The 19,245-nt window shown below is 39.6% G+C and overlaps 1 protein-coding gene across 8 annotated transcripts; it reads right to left on the reverse strand.

Moving 5' to 3' along the window:
• Positions 1–6,832: 6,832 nt before the first annotated feature.
• ZNF207 (zinc finger protein 207) lies at positions 6,833–18,611 on the reverse strand. Of its 8 annotated transcripts, XM_053960613.1 has the most exons (13): positions 18,439–18,611; positions 16,896–17,022; positions 16,325–16,463; positions 15,601–15,768; positions 14,857–14,932; positions 14,329–14,376; positions 12,405–12,505; positions 11,187–11,347; positions 10,305–10,397; positions 8,875–9,117; positions 8,039–8,201; positions 7,708–7,891; positions 6,833–7,486 (listed from the first exon to the last, which is right to left on the reverse strand). In XM_053960613.1, exons 1-12 carry the CDS (start codon positions 18,477–18,479, stop codon positions 7,731–7,733), a joined length of 1,521 nt encoding a protein of 506 aa, XP_053816588.1. In that variant the 5' UTR covers positions 18,480–18,611; the 3' UTR covers positions 6,833–7,486; positions 7,708–7,730. The 8 variants fall into 8 exon arrangements, with proteins under 8 accessions (XP_053816588.1, XP_053816589.1, XP_053816587.1 ...); XM_053960614.1 differs by having other exon boundaries at positions 6,833–7,891; positions 12,435–12,505; XM_053960612.1 differs by having other exon boundaries at positions 6,833–7,891.
• Between the last annotated feature and the right edge of the window lie 634 nt (positions 18,612–19,245).

Genomic DNA, 19,245 nt, shown 5'->3' on the forward strand with positions numbered 1-19,245 from the left:
TACTAAAAACATAAAGGAAATTACAATACTTACATTGCCAGGTTCCTTCATTAAAGTCTTAAAGTGTGTTTTCTTATTCTGGACTTTACAAGTGAAAGAGCAAAATGTATTTTTCCCCACTTAATTTTATGAGAAAGAAGCTAGAGAATTCAGTGCAAGTAATTCAATGAACAAAGAGAAAAGAAAAAAGCTCTGCATGACATCTTTATCTCAAAGCATTATATAATTTCGTAAGTTGGGAGATGGTGAAATAGTTTCCTTTGGTTGTACTGCATTCATTTCAGGTAATTAAAATTTCTGTTAGTAAAAACCAGTTCTACATATTGGCTAAGCACAGCAGAAACGGAAATTTACAACCCATGCCCCTTTTCTGAATATGGTAGAGATTTAAGACAAAATTTAAGGGAAAAAAGTTTAAGATGTCAGAAGCTTGAACCTTATATAAGGCAGTTAGTTAGCTGTCAGAGACACACACTTTAACTGCTAACAAGAGAATTTATAAGGAATCTTTCAAGCTCTCAATGTCATGTGTTTCTTTGCTTTTTAGTTAGGATGACACTGGCATTAAAATTCTATTATTTTCTCAAAACTTTTTCACTTCTTTATATCCTCAAGAAAGAAAAACCTTAAGGTAAGTAAGTTCAAGACAGTACTTCTGCAGAAGTTCACTGCCATTAAAACAGCAGTGTTGCTGACTGTCACTACTGCAAGGAAGCCTGCAAGAATTTAGGAGGTTATTGTAAAAACTTGTTCAGAAGGTACAAGGGCCTCACTATTCACAACAGTGTCCAGGTATATAAGTACCAAGCCTGACAATTATTCATACCAGGGACAGTCAAAACTGACTTAGCAGGATGCCAGAAACAAATGGCTTGAAGGTAACACCCTGGATCCTGTGGTTCAGGACAGGATATGGCTGGCTGCCAAAGCAGCAGGCTCCAGTGCTCAGCCCCCTCAGCCACACCTTCACAAGACTGCAATAAAACTGCATTTCCTTTAACAGAGCCTTACTGGGAATATCTGCTCTGACAATCAAGACTGCACTAAGCTGCTGCTTACAGTGTGCCAGAAACCTCTAACCAAGTGTTTTTCAGAACGTCAGAAAGAACTTCATATACATTGTGCTTTACAAACACTTTGATTCATCTTGATCCCTTAAACAGCTGGCCCAAAACTTCCTTTCCTCTGAACTACTTCCAACCTAGCCCAACCGTGACAGACAGAACAGCAGTCACAGGCAGTTGCATTCTTAGAGAACCCAGGCACTACCACTGTTTCCCTGGTCTGATTATTTTGATTCCAAGTATACAAATTTTTTAAAAGTTCTTCATATGTGATATGCACTTCATTTACCACATCTCCAAGTTACTTTTCTTGTTTAATAGATCAGGTGCAAATTTACCCAATTTAGCAGAGTATCAGTAACCCGTGCTCCTTAAAAGAAGTTATGTGCCCCTACTTAAGCTTAAAAAAAACCTGAACTCCAAGACCTCATTTTATTAATATCTATAAAAGTCACGTCACTGAAATACTGCCACCTTTAGCAAAGAAATTTCACTAACAGCAAGATGTCCAACTTTGTGATACACAAACTGCCGCAATGAAAGCTGCAATACTGGAATGTAACTAAGAACACACTTCATCCCTCAAAATAAAAAGGCATTTGAAATTTGCCTATTTTTTATTTTGAGACTCTATGAGATTCAGATACTTTAAGCAAGAACTACAAGCCCCACAATGTATTATTTTGAGTTAAACAGTTTCCTTAGACATTCTAGGGAAAAAAGAACTAATTCAAATGGTCCTATAAATTAAGCAAGCGAAAGAAGTACTAGTTGCAGTAGTATATCTTGAAGAGTTGTTCTCATCTTCACTGTTATCAGGGGGAGCACCACAATGAGAATTAGCAAAGCAAGACCATGCTCAATAACCGTTCTGAAACAGTTAACATGGATACGTCAGTTTTCCAGTCAGACAGGGATTTTGGGGGGGCCTTCTACAGGAAAAGTGCAAAGGGCAGAGTACAAACAAAGAAAGGTACAACAGCAATGTGCAATCCACTCTAAGTTAATTACAACTCTATCCTTGAATTAAAGCTACTTGAAATCCCATTAGGGGTCATATTTAGCAAAATCTTGAAGAAATAAACAACTATGCTCATAAAAAAGCCTCACTACAAACTTTTAAAATATCTCAAAAACTTTTTTAAAAAGTCAAACCAGACTCCCACATTTGTTTATTTACTATTTCACTGCTGGTATGCTGCAAGACCTCCTTAGGCAAACCTGCTGTTCTAAAGCTTTCTTTAAGTAACCTCAAGCATTCACAACCGAGGGATCTGCAACAGAATGAGCACCTTTTTCTTCACAAAGGGCAGAAATTTTTGCTAGGCACCGCGTGAAAGAAGGAACTTCAAATAAAGCTAATTCTGAATATGCAACAGAATCCCACAAGGCTTAAAAGAAAAGTTTTTCAACTCTTACTATTGTTGCAATAGTCAAAACATTTTCGAATTTCATGTATTTGAGATGGAGGAAAAAGTTCTCCCTGAACTGAGGAAAAAGAGACTGAGGAAAAGGTTCTCCCTGAAACTGGCAAGCTGAAAAAATTTGCAGCTTTTTCTCACTCTTCTATTCTGTGTTACCAGCTTGGACCTGATATCTATTTCTTCGCAGGGCTCTACATTAATATTTGCTGAGGTGCAGCTCACAAACACAGCAGTATTAACATCTTAACCTTCTTCAAAGAAACTGTATTCTGTAATTTGGGCTACAAATTTTTGTAGCAATTAACTTACTAGTTCAAATCTATTTTAAGCTTTTCAATAGATACATATCCTCAGAAGAGAGAACATTAATAACTGGTTACATGCCATCAATTCAGAGACTACACAAAACCCAAAAACAAATACAGCACAAATGCAATGCAGGGAACGATGGGGAGGGGCAGTGTGTCTTAAGGACGACCTGAGCAGCCTTGAAGGAAATGCATTCCATTAAGAGAAAAGGTACCCACACATCTTAAAACAGGTTCCCTCCCCTTAAGACTCTTAAAAACACAGTGATAATAAAAGGATAAATATTAATATAGAGCCCATCTACCAAAAGAGAATAAAAAACCTAAATTAAAATAAATTTAGGGGCCTTCACCAAACTTGCTGCAAGTTTGGGGACATAAATATCCAACAGCCATAAAGCTGTGAAAGCCCCCAGAATGAATAAAATAAATCCCACTTGCCTCAGACTGAACAGGGCAACACTGAGACTCTGCCTCAGCCTGTCCTATGGCAGGGCTATAGGAAGAAGAAAAATTTGAATTTTAGAAAAAACATGACCCAATTAAGTGAAAGACATGCATTAAAAATTAACAAAATTCCAGTGATCAAGCAAACAAAAGAAAATGACTGCTATAGCACCTCTTTTGCTAGGTCCAAACAGTATTTTTTGTAGTTGGTAGCTATTTCTGAATTGGACAGCTTGTTTTGCTTTGTATCTTGATCAGTGGAACAGTCAGTTGTCTCGGGGCATTTTTCCCCATAGCTGATAGTATTTGTTGCACTAGTTCACAAGAAGTTGAGTTAAAGATTCCACCAGCCACTGAAAATGTTCACCTTTGTCTTAGTGTTCATGTAGAAACTAGACCAGTACAATTATTAAGACATTTGCTAAGAAGTGTCATTAGTTACCACTTTAAATTGTGGCTCCAGCTCATGGACTGGTGTTATCAAGTCTCAATTTAACTGAAGGTCATAACGACCTTCTTGCTGTTCATAAAACTGAAGTAATCTTGGTATTTTTGTTTTAATTTTGTATCAGAATTATTTGATTCCTATAAAGAAACTGTAGGTAATCTATCCCATTCAATTTCATCCACATTTTAAGATAGTAAGTTATCCAGTTCTGTCTCAGTACTGCTCAAGAGCACACAGACTAAAATACTGGCAGAAACCATAGAAGGCAGATGCAGCTGAAAGTGTTTCTAGAAGCTTGTTTACATTGTCCCATGCATGCACAGGGCGAGGAATATTTATCCACTGTTATTAGAGAAACAGCCCAGCCTCAAATTTATTATCAGCACCTAAAATATCATCTCTGGGGGAACAAAAAAAAGTAATCCAAAGGTCTCTGACGAAATTTTCAGCGTACATATGCCAGCTAAATAGTATTTTATTTAAAGCAACTTTGCCAATGGCAGAAGGCTATTCTAATGGCTGTATGGAAGAGTTATATAAAGACTTCTAAAAAACTAACCCAGGCTTTTTCAAGGTTCTTTCATGCCAGTCTCATCCATTCTGCCCTAAAGATCAGCTGCTTATTATGATATTGTGAGACCATGCATAAAATAATTGAGAATCTTCTACCGAATCCTAGATTCAATAAATTCTGGCATGTTTTTTGTTAAACCTATTTTCCCACCCGTGTCTGAAATTTTCTTGTAGCCTAATCCTTTGTATTCAACGTTTGCATTATATTGCAATTTCAAGACTGGTCAAAATGCACTTGCAAGTCTGGATTTTAATGCAAGATCTGCCATGGCAAATTTAGGCAACAAATAAAAAACAAAGCTTCTGCCTATGTAACTACATCACTAGGGTCCTGCAACAGCTACACAAGATATGCTTTTCTGTAATCATAAAGGCTTCTGCAATCTCTTTCCAGGAAAGGATTAACTAAAGCAAAACCCTGTTTTCATGGCTGCATTATTATCAAGGATTTTGCTGGCAGAGCTACGTTGATTACACTTGGTACTGTAAACCAAGTCTTTGTCTTTATACAAGCAATTATTACATTCAAAGTAGTTTTACTGTTTTTGGGTAAATGCACCATAAATCCAACTCTCTGAACACTAAGAAGCAGTATCCAAAGAAATGAAGGCAGGGACCAACAGACAATGCAGGCACCAAAACATCTTCCTGTTTACAGAAGAATCACACAAGAGACAAAAGTAACTGAAGACTGAAGGCAGCCACATCACAGCTCTTATTGCACAGGAATGACAGGAGCAGGAAATGAAGTATCCATGTGAAAATCATGGAAAAACTGTTCACCTGCTTGTATGCAAGTACCAATGAAATACATGCGGCAGTACTTACTCGAGGGGTTTTCACATCACTGCTAAGGAAAGATTATTCTTAAAATGCATTCAAGCTTGAAGTCTATGCAATATTAGCTACAATATGGTACCATTATCAGAATGAGACATTCACTGTTTAAAAGAGTGAAACTTAATGAATACAACTTGCAGAATATGCCAAGTTAACAATGCATGCAATAAGGTTTTATCCCAGGAAAAGTAGGGGTCTGGAAATAACATAAGGAAAATTACAGGAAGACACCAGAGGGAGAAGGAATTTACTTGACTGGGGCAGAAGGGCAAAGCATCTTTAGAGCAGTAATATGATCTTCAGAAAAAGCAAGAAGTTTTATAGTTTTACAAGCAGTACTTAAGAGTATTTTATAATGTACTAATTTGATGTGTATCATTATAGAAAGGACAAATATAAGACATCATAAAAATCTCTTCAGTGTTTTGTAATTATCCTACTTAGGTAAACAGAAGAGAACCAGAGTATAAAAGCATTGCCTCAGCAAAACAAGTTTTATCTGTTAGACTTATGTCTAAAGCAAGATGAAAAGCTAACAAAAGAACTGACATCAAGGCCCCACTCTGCACATTTGTAAGCCAAATACTGCACATCTGACAGGTGATCAGTAGATACCAGTGATCAGAGAGAACTGCTTCTCAACAGAGGCTTGGACTTATGGCCTTAAAACTGAACACTTCAGAAAGAAGTCCCTGGCAATTCTTAATGGTTAAACTAAGGCCATTCAGCTGTAACTAAACTGCACTGGATGCTCTAGTGCTTTTGAGACATTCTGTGACCACAGTTCAGAAACTGAGACAATGTAATATTTTAGCTGTACTGTTATTTTTTGCACTTTTAAGAGACAGTACAGAATAAAGCCACATGAAGCGCTTTAGTGCAGCTACAAAACCCTAAGACTTCCAAGAAACACAGCCATAATGCTCAGTATTAAGTGAAAAACTTCCACCATCTACAAAAACATCTATGAATATAATGACACAAAAATGCTGATGATCTTTCTACCCCACCTTAAAGAAGTTATATCCCCATTAATTAAACTGCAGATAAGGCTTGAGGCTGGAACATGTATTTAAAGTTGACCTGCAAATGAAAAATTCACCCCTCTTTTTTCCCTGTTCAGAAGCCAGAGAGGCTCTCAACTTCCCTCCCCTCCAAGAAGTCTCCCTCTACATTCTCATCAGAGGTGTAACACAGGAATACATGATATCACTTAATGATAACCTTAACAGGAACTTGTCACTCTACTCTTATAAACAGAGAAATTACTAATTCATAGAGGGAAGACGTCTCTTTGATAAAGGTCTCTTACTCCAGAAACTTTCACTGAATGGCTCAAGAAAACTCAGATAACATCTGATCATAGCACATAACAGATGGTTACAGATAGTTCTCCTTTCAGAGACTGCCAAAACATGAAAATCTGAACATTTAAAGTAAAAATACAGCATGTAACACATTACTCTTGCCTGCTTTGCCTCTTCTATGCATTAAGAGGGTTAAGCTACTATTTCTCTTTTGCAGGTCAACTTCCAATACATTAACTGGAAGTCACTCACCCATGTGCCATGCACCTAAGCTTCTAGAAATCTTCACCTAAAAGAATCCTAAAATTCACCTCGACTTGCACATTAAAAAGTGTCAGTTGTAGAGTGAACTAATGGGACACACCCCGGCACTGGGATGTATCTCAGAGCACTGTAACATCCTACAAGCAAGTGCCAGGACTAGAAATCATTTAAAATTTATTGAGGACAAGAAAGCACAAATAAAGAAACATATGCATTAAGAGAAGTTACAACCAAGAGTTAGGATGTGCCTCCTGCAGCCTCAGTTTTGAGGAGTCAGTTAATAAGTGTACAGGTCTTTGTCTACTCAGGCATACAGCTAAGGAGTGACTTTTTAGAACAAGGAATCCAGACTTTATCAAAACAGCACCAATAACTGTGTTCATTACACCAATGGCTACCACGGCATGCATCTGTACAAACCTTTCAGGCAGTTGTCCACAGCTGGTCGTGAATAAAAAGGCATATAAATTTTTCTCCTCTTTTATTACAATGAAGTTTATAACAGTACAGAAAAGTCACATGACCTTAGTGGGTCAGTTTTCTTAAACCCTGGAACAGGAGAGGAACTCTAAATACATTAAATATTGTTACAAGTTCAGACTTTAATGTACAAGTGGTTGGGAACAGTTACAGCCCTCACCAAACTATGTTGGGGACAGGAAGTCCAACAGCACTTGAAGTGCTGTGAAGGCATCATTTCACAAATAGCAACGTAACATTACAGAACTTGCCTTTAAGGTGGTATGTTCATGTAATTCCAGCGCCTTCACAATTTAACGAACCATATTTACTATACTTCACTTCTAAAAACCTAGATGAAACATGAAAAAGAAGCCATACAGTATAAATTGCAACATCAGGAAAAGTTCCTGTTATTATTCCAAATAATTTTTCCCATGTAAAATAAGAATGTCCAATAGCTCCTTGCATGTGGGAAGATACTTATTTTTTTTAAAGTCACAATGAAGCCTTAATTGACGGAAGCTCGGCTATATTAACAGCACAAGATGAGAAAAGGTTTAATCTCCAAACCTATTAGAGCGTGAGTAGGAGCATCAGTAGCGGCCACCTTGCGACATTACGGGCGGTCTCATTCCCATCGGAGGGCGAGGAGGTCCACTCTGGTACGGGGGCACCATCGGAGGTCCCTGACCGTATGGAGGCATTGCTCCAGGAAGATATCCTGGCATGCCCTGGTGATGAGCACCATACTGACCTATAAACAGAATAGTTAAGATGCAAAGAATAATTTTTAATTTTTTTTTAATAGTGAGAAGTGCATTTTGTGAAAAGCTTCACCCCTCCCTGCTAGCACAGGCAACAAGTCTTTCCAAAAACAAGAAGCTGAGAAACTTATGATTACCATGAGGTGGCATGGGAGGTCTCATTCCTTGTTGTTGCGGAGGAATTCCTGGCTGTGGTGGCATCATACCTCCAATTGGTCCAACTGGTGGATTACCCAGGGCAGCCTGGCCTGGTCGAGGAAGATTGCGCTGGTATTTAGGCAACTGTGCCCTTCTCTCTTCCTAAAATCAGAAGAGACAATCACAACACATTGTGTTAAAATTCACCAAAAGCAAAGTAAATAGAGGTGCAACAAAGTAGATTACTAAACTATTTTAACTACCTTACAAATTAAAAGACTACTAGTAACATTATGCAGCAGCAGTAGGATTTGCCCCCTCTCTGCAGACTTTCTTCCTGAATACAGACCAACTCAAGCATTCTGCATGGAACTCAAATTCTCCTTTTCTCCTAGCTGAATAAAGCCTTTTTCTTTTAAAAACACAAATCTAAAGATCTCTGAACTGTAATTAATATTCATTTTTTATTAATAAATTCCATATTTCTAACTGCTGTAATAGCATCAAAACAACTTCAAACTGTTCAATCTTTTGTTCTACACTTATTATCCAGTCCTAGTTAACTTCAAGTTTAAAGACACATGCAGTAGAAGTCCAAATTGTATTTTGGATTGAGAGATTTCCCACCACCACCAAAACTAAGGCTTAGACTGCCAATATGCCAGTCATCACTTTGCAATTAAAGACATTCTCTCAGTTACATTTGTTCTGCAAGTTTGCCCTCTCACCATTACTAAAATACACATAATGCAGAGCAAAGATGAAATTCCATTCAACCTGCCATATAATCACAAATCACATTTTTCATTAAGACAATGAAAATATGTTAACTTACCAGTGATATATCCTCATCTGGATGGATCAACTTACTGGTTGCACTGGTTGTTGTGAGGGTAGCAGGCTTACTTGTGATAGATGTAGCTGGTTTAGCTGCAGTGCTGTTTGTCGTGCTAGTGGTTGAGGCTGTAGACTGTGTGTAAGCCGGGAATGTTGGTTTGGGGGGTTCCGTTGTTGTCGCGGGTGTAGAATTCAAAGGTTTGAAATCAGTACCAACTGGCCCTGGCACAGCTGCTGCAGCCTGTGAAACACAGAGGCAGGTCAATATTTATTTCTCAAATAAAGAAAGCTTTCATTAAAGAAAACTTAAAACGATGCCTGTTAGACCTCTGAAATGTTCAGTGAGATATAAAATTAAAACAAGCTTGACAAAAGTAAAGTTCAGCCTTATTGCATACTAGAGCAACTGAAACCAAGACAAAATAAACCCCAGTATGTACACATATACACACACACACAGGAAAATCTAAAATCTGCAGGTCAAAAGCCACCACAACAAAGGAACAACAAAGAAAAAAAACCACCCTGTTTTATTTCAAACACTGAATTTGGAAAATGTGTAAATGTTTCCTGAATCACTATTTTAAGCAGCCTCTAAGCATAAATTCATTAGTCTTTCACTAAATTAACAGATTTCAACAACCATTAGTTTAGAGTACAGCTCGAAGTGCTAGTATTTATTAAAATTAGGTATATAAGAAATATTTTAAACAAATATTTAAGAAAGCTCTATTGCCTCAGGGTTTAAACGTTCTCTCTGTAAGCACACTGCAGTATTTTCACAAAGTACTATGTCTACCTACAGAACTTTAACCTTATTTGTGAATGAAGAATCAGTGGAAGCAGGTCAGAGGTCCGCTAGAGATTTCAACATTTCATCTCTCCTACTCTTCTGTTACAAAAACCCTGTAAAAGTCTGTTTTGCAAAGCTGTCTCTAAAAGACACAGCAATCTCCAAAGCAAACCTTAGTTATGAGAGAATGCTTTTGTTTGTAGTCACTGGATATTTAAAATTATCTGAACCTCCCAATCAAAAAAAAAAAGTAACATTTTGCACATAATGCAAATTTAAAATTCCCTACATTATGCTTTGACATATTAAACAACATAAACTAAAAAGCCTTCACCATGCATCAAGCTAACCACTGCCCACTAAAATGCATTTAACTGCTTTCATGCTCTTTTAACCCTTTAGAACCAGGATGTTACATTTCATTCTTTCACACTAAGAAAAATTGGGCACTTTGACATGTTTATTTCTGGTAAGATGCAACTCATAATCAAGGACTCTCCAGTTTTACCAGCTAAACATAATCAGGAATATAACAGAAATTATCTGAAGATGTTTAGTCAATTTTAGATTTTACAGAACGGTCCAAAGGGTTAAGTTGCAAAGCAATTTGTTTTAAACTGTGACTTCCTGCGTACTTGTGCTGTGCTAGGAAACAGAGCGTTAGAAGATGCTGAGAGACTTTCTGAATTGGAGGAAGCTGCACTTGAGCTTGTGACAGGTGTCCCCATCTGTAGCATAAAAGAAAGGAAACAGTGAAAAGTCTCCAAACAAATGGGTGGAAAGTATCCAGATGAAAGGATTTCTTATATTACATCCTTTCTTATGAAAGGACTATATTTTTGTAAACATGTATCTTTTCCCTGCAGAAGCCCAAAATGCAAACAGTACATTACAAAGGCTTCTGCAACATACTTGAAAGTAAGAACTCCAGGACCCATGAAAAAGTGCATTCAAAGGGAAGAGGTCACAAGCCACTATCAATTCCCCACTTCCCACCCAAAACATTGAAATTAACTTTTCACTACACTGACTTACTGCTAAACTTTTTGAAATAAAAAAAACTCCTAACTCAGGCAATGTTTAACTGGTTTAACAAGACTACAGAATAATTCGTCCATTTATCAGTAGAGAGCCCATTATGAGTGAGAGCAAGTCATGTCAAGATTTTTAATTTGGAAATTTTAGGTAGAGTTCTATGCAATCAGATTCCTGTAGCTAACACATCTCTTCACCCACCCAAAATTCCCTTAAAGACAAACGTAAAGGCGTTTAAGAGTGTTTTGTCTACTCCTTTCTTCCCCAGTGCTTACAGAACTTCTGTTTGGTTTCACAGCTGTTTTAAGACAAACAAAAGAATCTTTTAAAATTCATTCAAGCACTACACTGAATAAAACATCAACCCAAGCAAAAACCTGAACCAGTCATTTCTTGGGCCTCCTCAATAATAAATAGGCACTATTGACACAGTGGCAATTTGAAGAATATAACAAGAGATTCCAGGCTCTGGGATACTTTACCTGCCCCGCACTTGGGAAGAGTGGTTTAGTAACTGGAGGTTGTGGGGTCGGTGCTGTTGCAGCAGGAGCTGGAGGCCGGTTCAGAATGCCCGGCGCTGTAACAGGCTGTGCTTGTGTCATTGGAGGCATGCCAGGCCGAGGCCCAACAGGAGGGGGCATCCCTACAAACCACAAACAATGGGCGGCAGATCAGGCTCCAGGAAGCACAAATATTCCTTTAGACAACCCTGCTCCCAGTGTTCCTTAGAACAAAGTTTCCCACTACAAGATGTATTTTTAAGGCAACAGTAAAATAAAACATGACAAAGGGTAATGCCAGCAGTCACCAGTCAATGACCACGCACAGGCAGTAACTTCAAACACTTCAGAGCAATTCTGGATTAAGCTGTTTTTTACTAAAGCTGCAATAATGAAGTTTATGCTCTCAATAAACCAATACAATTCATGCAGTAACTGTTTCTGACACACTGCACCTATGCTACCAAGAGCATGGATGACACTGTTACAAAATCTAAGAGAGACTGAATTGCTTCTGAACAGTACCAGAACTGTGAGGGGAAACACTGTCAGCTTTGCCGGGGTCATCAGTAAAGTGGACTGGGACATTTTGTAGTGTCACCACAACATCTGCATTTGGTGTGTGTGGAGCTCTGGGAGAGGGTCAGTGGGAAGTTAACAGCTCCCATGGGTTCCATCAAGCAAACCAGCTGCTGGTCAGGTGGAACACCCAAGGAACTTAGGGCTACTTAAGAGCTGCACAACCTCAACAAACATCTCTTCTAGCTATGGTAAGAGACCAAAATGTCAGATAAGTTTCTTCACACTGCAGGCTCATTAGTTAGGTAAACCACCCAACTATTCCCCATTTTCCACATTTTCAATCATTATTGTTTTCCAAACAGCCACAAACATTAATTTAAAAAAGGGATGCAGCCACAAACATTAATTTAAAAAAGGGATGAAGAGAGACCAGGCAACACAACAGTGTGAGAAAGTGCAATAGAACAAAAAAACTGTATTCTATTTTTTACTTTAACAACGGTATAGAAGTCAAGTAATTATTTATAATCAGAAGCCATAAATCAACCACCTCTGCACAAGAGTGGCTTCTGTGGCAGGCCAACCACATCAAAGTGGTGTGTGGTGGCCTAAGTCTGTATGTTCATTACATAAGTTCTATATCTTAGTAGAAATAAATAAATATAATTAAACTCTCACCATAGTATGAGTTCGACAACCCTGACCTACCTGGTGGCATACCAGGCATAAGAGGTGGGATTCCTGGCCCAGGAGGCATCATTCCACCCATTGGCATCATCCTATTGAAAAGACAATGAGCACTGGTATGAACACTCATGATAAAGTGTTAAGACAATTGGTACATCCCTGTATTAGATAAAAAATAATGGTAAGTAATTTCAATAAGCTCTCAAGAGAGGCATTTCCAAACCAACTCCACAAGAATAAAACCAAAACATAACCCAGCACCCAAAACCCCAAACATTTATTTGAACTTTAATTTCTCAAGATCTCAATTCCTCTAATATGGGATTTCCAGAACTAGTGCCTCTTGAAATCTCTCTCAAGACTACAAGCTGCAGCGGTGTTCCAAGAACCTGATCTCAGTACATTCATGAAGTGTGAATGCAGGAAAACCAGCTAGCTCCTATCACACTACAATCACTGTACCTCTGCTATTGCTCCCCTCTGACACTGACTGGCAGATAACCCAGAGCCGTACAACTATCCAAAAAATATTGATAAAAGCAGAGCAGAGATCATAGGGCAAGAAAGCTTCCAGAGCTTCAATTGTAGAAAACACTCCATACACTAATGATAAAGTGGGATTTTGGTTTTTTAATATGAGAAATCCTAATTGTAACTTTTTTTCTCCACATTAAAAAGAAACCATTTGGTTTCTCTTCCTAGATGAATATGTATGAGCCCTTTACAGGGAACAAACAAGCGTAGCTTAATTTTGCTTAATTTTTCGCAGACATTCAAAAATGGATTAAGGAAACAAAATGAATGTTTATTACTTTAGCGAGCAAGATAAGCTGATCTGCAGCACTCCAGTACAAACCAAAACCCCACTAAGAAGCAGTTTCTGTCTGTAGACAATTAAGACACCTTCACCACTGCTGTTTTCACATCAAATTCCATGAATAGGTGAGCATTCTTTCTGGCAAGTCTGATTTCTGCTCTCAACTCATGTATCACTGCTACACAGGGAACAACCACTGCAGAAGCAGCAATGACTGGGAACACAGACCTATCGTCCCTTTTTTGGTTGGAGAAGGCAAAATCAGTCTTGCCACCCAGCAGACATCAAAACAAGTGCTGGATGCTCAGTGCCTGCTGCCCCAGAAGAATGACTTCTGAGAAATTGCAGATAGTGCTAGAACTGGTGTAACACTAACACTGAAGTTGCTTTGTGTCTCTTAATTATTTGGTCATTTTTAAACAAAAGTTAATCAGGTTAAGTAAGCAAAATTTTAGATTAGAATAGACAAAAGCATCATGCAACACCACCCTCTCCTCCCAAAATGAAATGCAGTGAAATTATGGCAAATTTATTTTGTGTTTTTACAGGTGACGTAACATTCACCTGAAGTTAACAGGGAATTTAATGAGGACTAAGTGTCAGACAACCTGATTAAATTCTGTTGAGTTTCCAGCCAGAAAAGCTAGTTCTGATGAGCATCTACACCATATTCAACTATGGTATGATTTTTAAATTCAAAGGCTGTTAAATCAATATTTATGTCTCAGAAGACAAAGAGCTTTCACCTCAGTTAACTTAAAGTTTAGATTAAACTGAGTTCCTGCAGAATGTCCTGCAGCGTGAAGAATCGAGCACACAGAGCTGTTCAAGCTCTGGTTCAAGAGAGGCTTTAAGTCTCTAAGGGTCTATTTGGTTTATATTTTGTAGAATGCATTTCACAAACAGTTTCGTAATATTCATTTAGATAAAAACATAACACCTTCATGTGTTATACAGTAACAAAACCTAAGTAGACACCTTCCCCAAATTCTTAGGCAATATTCAAAGGTCTTCAGTAGAACAAATTCTAGCTTATCAAAAACATGACATAAAATGGTATAACGAATGAACCTAGAATTACATTAATGAGATGCTTACATGTTTCCACCACAAAATGACTGCATGTATTTTCTCTGTTGATGTAATCTGTGAAAATTTATGACAAAATCAAAAATCTAACTGTGAATTTCCAAACACATTGTGATAGGGTATGGTGTCAACCCCATAACAAGCATAAAAACCAACATCTTTTGCCCAAAATACAAGAGAAATATAAACTATCCAGTACTTTTTTTCTTGTTATGTTGATGACTGATAACCAGATGCACAATATATGTGCAATTCACAAGGGAATAGTGGCTCACAGAAGGCTCTAAACCAACACAACTAAATTTTATATTAACATATTACTACTTAAAAACTATTAAGTCAGGAGAAAGGCAGGATACTTTATACATAAAACCCAGTTGGCCATATTTTACATGTTGGTTTACAGCCATCCAGTTCTTTGGTTAGTCTTAATATTTAAGTTACAGAGTTCACAATTCTCTATTGTACATTCTTTTAATTAGCTTTACTTTTTCTGTGACACTTTAAAATGCACAGTATGAACATCTTGCTACTCACCCAGGTGGCATTCCAGGCATAACTGGAGGCATGCCAGGCATCATAGGTGGAACACCTGCCATTAATGGGGGTATACCTTAAAATAAAAATAAATTTTCAACAACTCTGATAACATACAGTTGCAAACACATGTCACCTAATAAGTTTACACTGGATAAATGCTTTACAGCAAGTTCTAAAAGATTGGGTTTTGAAACAATATTGCTTATGAACAGTGCAATATAAATACTATCTGCAAATCTGACTTTGATTGATTGTCCTCAGCCCTACAAGACTGTGAATTTTCTCAGTGGTCTCCAAAGAAGACATCTTATTACAAGAGACCATTTTTCACTCACTGATGAAAATTCTTCCCTCACTGCCTACCTGTGGCCTGTGTATGAACGGCCTGTTCTGTGTTAGAAGTCTCCAGATACACAGCAGCTCTGCCCTGTTTCCAAAACCCTGTTATAAATACCACGAACAAATATCACTGGTAGACTTCTGTTTGGAGCACTAACCTGTCTTACTACCACATGCCTTCGATCTACATGCCAGCATTAGGTATCTGAATCTAGTCCACCAAGGAAGATGTGTTCATGCACAGAACAGGGGAAGAAAATGAAGAAACTACTGTTCTGTGCCTGCCAGAACTATTCTGTGACCCCAGTGTTAAAAGGGCAGATTACTACTCAAGTTTACAAGCAGCAATTAATGTTTCTACTGAGGTTTTCAGCAACTACCTAACATAACACACCCTCTCACCTGGAGGCATCCCTGGTGCACCTGGCACAGGAGGCAAACCTGGCTGTGCCATTGGGGGAATGTACCCCTGCTGTGGCTGAACTTGCTGGGGTTGAAATGAAGTTGAAGCTGCAGATTCATCATCTTCATACTCATCAGAATCATCTTGCTGTTTCTTTTTCTGGCTCTCTGCAGACAGTACAATGCATATGGTCAAACCGAACACAAATTATATTCCATACAATTGACTAATAGCAAATTTCAGACCTTGTCAGTGTTCAAAAAGTCACAGAAATACAAAGAAAGAACGCTCTATGAGCCCACCTATAGCCACAAATAAAGGGCAGGAACACAACTCACACTGCCATTACCCTGAACATACAGAGGGATCTGCCCTCGCGCCAATGTCATACTGCCCGGCATAAACCAAAGCAGTTCAACCAAAGGTATGCTTGAACAGCAAAGAAACTGAAGCATTTGAGAATCATCAGGATAGTTTTACATCTAGTCTTTCCTTCCCTTACCCCCACAAACAAATGACCATGCCCATATTCATTAGGTAATTGTTGGAGCTGCTCTGGCAGCAGCTACTTCTGAACAGGAAAGGAAAAATCCCTCCCACGTGGCTGGCAAATGCCTGGAGCTGCCATCAGAGAATGCATTAAATCCTACCCTCACTGAGTGCCACAGCTGAGTAAGGAACACACCAGGGAAGTAAGAGACAAACAGCCACATTACACCTTACCCTGAGTTTTTTGTTCAAGTAGCCTCCTCCGTTCCTCCATGTCTTTTTCTGGAATGCCTTCCATTCCATAGATTTCCAGTTCAATGTCTGTTCTTCCAGGAATAGCATTTGGAACAGCATCTATTGTTTCTTTATGTACCTAAAGAAAAAAAAAAAACAACCTAAACAAATTTTGCTGACCACATTTCAGGGTAAATTCTCTGTGTTCTTCAGGCAGGTTCAAGACTAAGAACATCCTTAATGGGACTAATTTCTCTGGCCAAGAATTTTCTTGATCTGGGCATCCTAATCTCTGGTAACTACTATTACCCCTAAAACCAGCTTACATAAACTTAGAAAAACCAGACAGCACAATTCCTTCACTCCTACAAAACTCCTGAGAAAGATCTCTGCTGCACAGCGGCCATTTGACTGCTGACACAGCAGGACTCCTGCGCTGCAAACAGGCCATTGCTGCCTTTTTTTCACAGTTTTATAGACTCTGGAAGCCCCCAGCCACCCTTCTTAAGGACACTTCATTTCAATTTTAGATGCTGTAAAGAAAAGCTCACGTAAATCTAAAACTCCTTACCTGCATGCAATGTATAGCTAAACCAGGTCCTGTATAGAGTTTCTTATGACATATATGGCATTTAAAGTGCTTAGCTTTTTGATGCTGTATAAGGATTTTCTCATCATCAAAATCCCTATTACAGTACCTATTGAAGACTGTTAAGGAAGCATTTAATACTGGAAGCGACCTTTTAGATAGAACTAAGATAATGAACACCAGTGTGATTTTTCCTGAAACAAAAGAAAGGCACAAGAAGCATCCCTGAGCATTCAAAGGGTGACAAATATTTCATGGATGTCTGAAAGCAAACATCCTCATCCGGTCCAGCACATCCCTCTTTAAACAGGTACAGGAGTGGGACGGTGTCTGCACGCACTCAGAGTCATCATTTGATTCCATATTGTTTGACTCATGGTTTTCAAGTCCTACCTATTTTTCTCTTCAGGGGTGTGAATGCTGCTACAGCATTAAAGGAGAAACAGGCTTGAAATCAGCAAAAGGGAAATTATGCAAATCACTCAGAAGTGCCTCTTTAATCAATTACCAGTAACTAACAATCATAAAAGAGAACAAAGGTTTTAGTTAAAAATTCCCTTTCTCTTCCAGTTACCCAACTATCAATTTTTATGACACAGCATAATTTACTGCAGTAACTGAAGAATTCTCTGCTTTAAAAAGAAGTATTTTAAGCAAAGAACTGTTTGGACATCTACATAACAGAAGAGGTTAACTGCATTTCCTTTCTGTGGGTCAGCACTGATATTTCAGCACACACTTCACGCATTTTCCTAGGTGAGACAAATACACATTAGCTATTTATTATTAAGAAAATGTTAATATTACTAACACAATGTGTCCCTTGCTTCCTTCAAAACGTGAAATAAATTAATGCCTAAAACAATCACAAATGCTTTCCAAGACAAAATGGTAAAATACCTCGGAGCACTTTCTAAATTTCTTTATTAAACAATTCTAGAGGACAGAAACGTGAGAAGGTAAATTTGTAATCACTCCACAACAGCGGGTACATTCTGAAGAAGCGATCAAATAAAAATCCACCAGGATTTTTGGATACTGAAAAATTAAACTTGATCATGATGCAGCAATTACAAATTGAAAGCTTCCTCTCGTCACGAAGAAAAAAAGAAAACGCTTAAAAAATTCTCTTTTAACCACATCCTCCATGAATAAATGTATTTATCAGTAGCAGGATTTTCTCCCTTTATCCGTCGGAAGGGATAAAGACCATTCTCCACTTCCCGCTGTGCCGGCTTTAGGGATCGGGCGGGAGGCCGCGGCCTCGGCGAGGGCGACGGGAGCGGGCCTGAGGCCGTGCGGGGGGTGGGGAGCACAGGGAGGGCACGGACCGGGCCCCATTCCGAAGGGCACAGGGCTGGAACAGGGCCAAGCACCGAGACAAACCGTAAGGAGCGTGGGGAGCAGGGCTGAGCCCCATCTCGGGACGAGACGGAATGGGACCGAGTCCCGACCGCGCCAGGCCGCGCCGCTACCCTCCCCCACCCAGCTCTCTGCATCCGCCGCGTCCCACACAGAAGGATACCAGCACCAAGGCTTCAGCTGCTTCTTCTTCTTACGGCCCATGGTGGCGTCACCCCGACCTGCAAAGCAGGAGAGCCGAGCGCTCCCTCAGAGCCGCAGCGCCCGCGCGGCCGCCCCGGACCGAGCGAGAGGCACAAAATGGCGGCCGAGCCCCCTCAGGCGCCGCTGCGGCCTCCGAACTCCCAGAACACACCGCGCCAGCAGGGTGGGGGGCGCCCACGTGACGCGCTCGCGGTCGCCCCCACCGGGCTGTCCCGTGACGCCTCACGGCGCCGCCGCCATTTTGCCCAGTCGGGGCTGTAAGTGCTCTGCCGGAGGAGCCTGAGCGTGTCACAGAAACAGTCACAGAGTGGTTTGGGCTGGGAGGGGCCTTAAGGCCCATCTCGTTCCACTCCTCTGCCATGGGCAGGGAAACCTTCCACTAGACCAGGTTGCTCTAAGCCCTGTCCAACCTGACCTTGAACACTTCCAGGGATGGCGCAGCCACAACTTCTTTGGACAGACTGTTCCAGGGCCTCAGCATTCTTAGAGCAAAGAGCTTCCTCATAATCTAAACTGTTGCTTGTCTTCGTGTTTAATGTCACAGAGAAACGGTGTTTTCCCCACTAAATGTTACTGGGCAAGAAGCTGGCTGCTCTGTGCAGTGTTCTGGTGCTGGCAGTGCCTGTGTTGCTGGATGCGAGAACATAACCAACTTAAATGTGTTGAGCCATCAGTTACCTGTACCTGGACGGGGGCTGGTCCCTCTGTTACAGTGACAATCCATCAGGGTGTGTGTCTGTGTCACCCCCATGGCTCTCCAGCTCAC

Source organism: Vidua chalybeata, chromosome 19 (assembly GCF_026979565.1).
Source record: "Vidua chalybeata isolate OUT-0048 chromosome 19, bVidCha1 merged haplotype, whole genome shotgun sequence".
NCBI lineage: Eukaryota > Metazoa > Chordata > Aves > Passeriformes > Viduidae > Vidua > Vidua chalybeata.

Coding starts and splice junctions, on each gene's coding strand:
- ZNF207 (XM_053960613.1), bottom strand. CDS start 18,479: ATGGGCCGTAAGAAGAAGAAGCAGCTGAAGCCTTGGTGCTG. Junction 16,464..16,895: donor TAGCTATACATTGCATGCAG/GTAAGGAGTTTT, acceptor TTTTTTCTTTAG/GTACATAAAGAAACAATAGA. Junction 14,933..15,600: donor TGCACCAGGGATGCCTCCAG/GTGAGAGGGTGT, acceptor TTTTATTTTAAG/GTATACCCCCATTAATGGCA.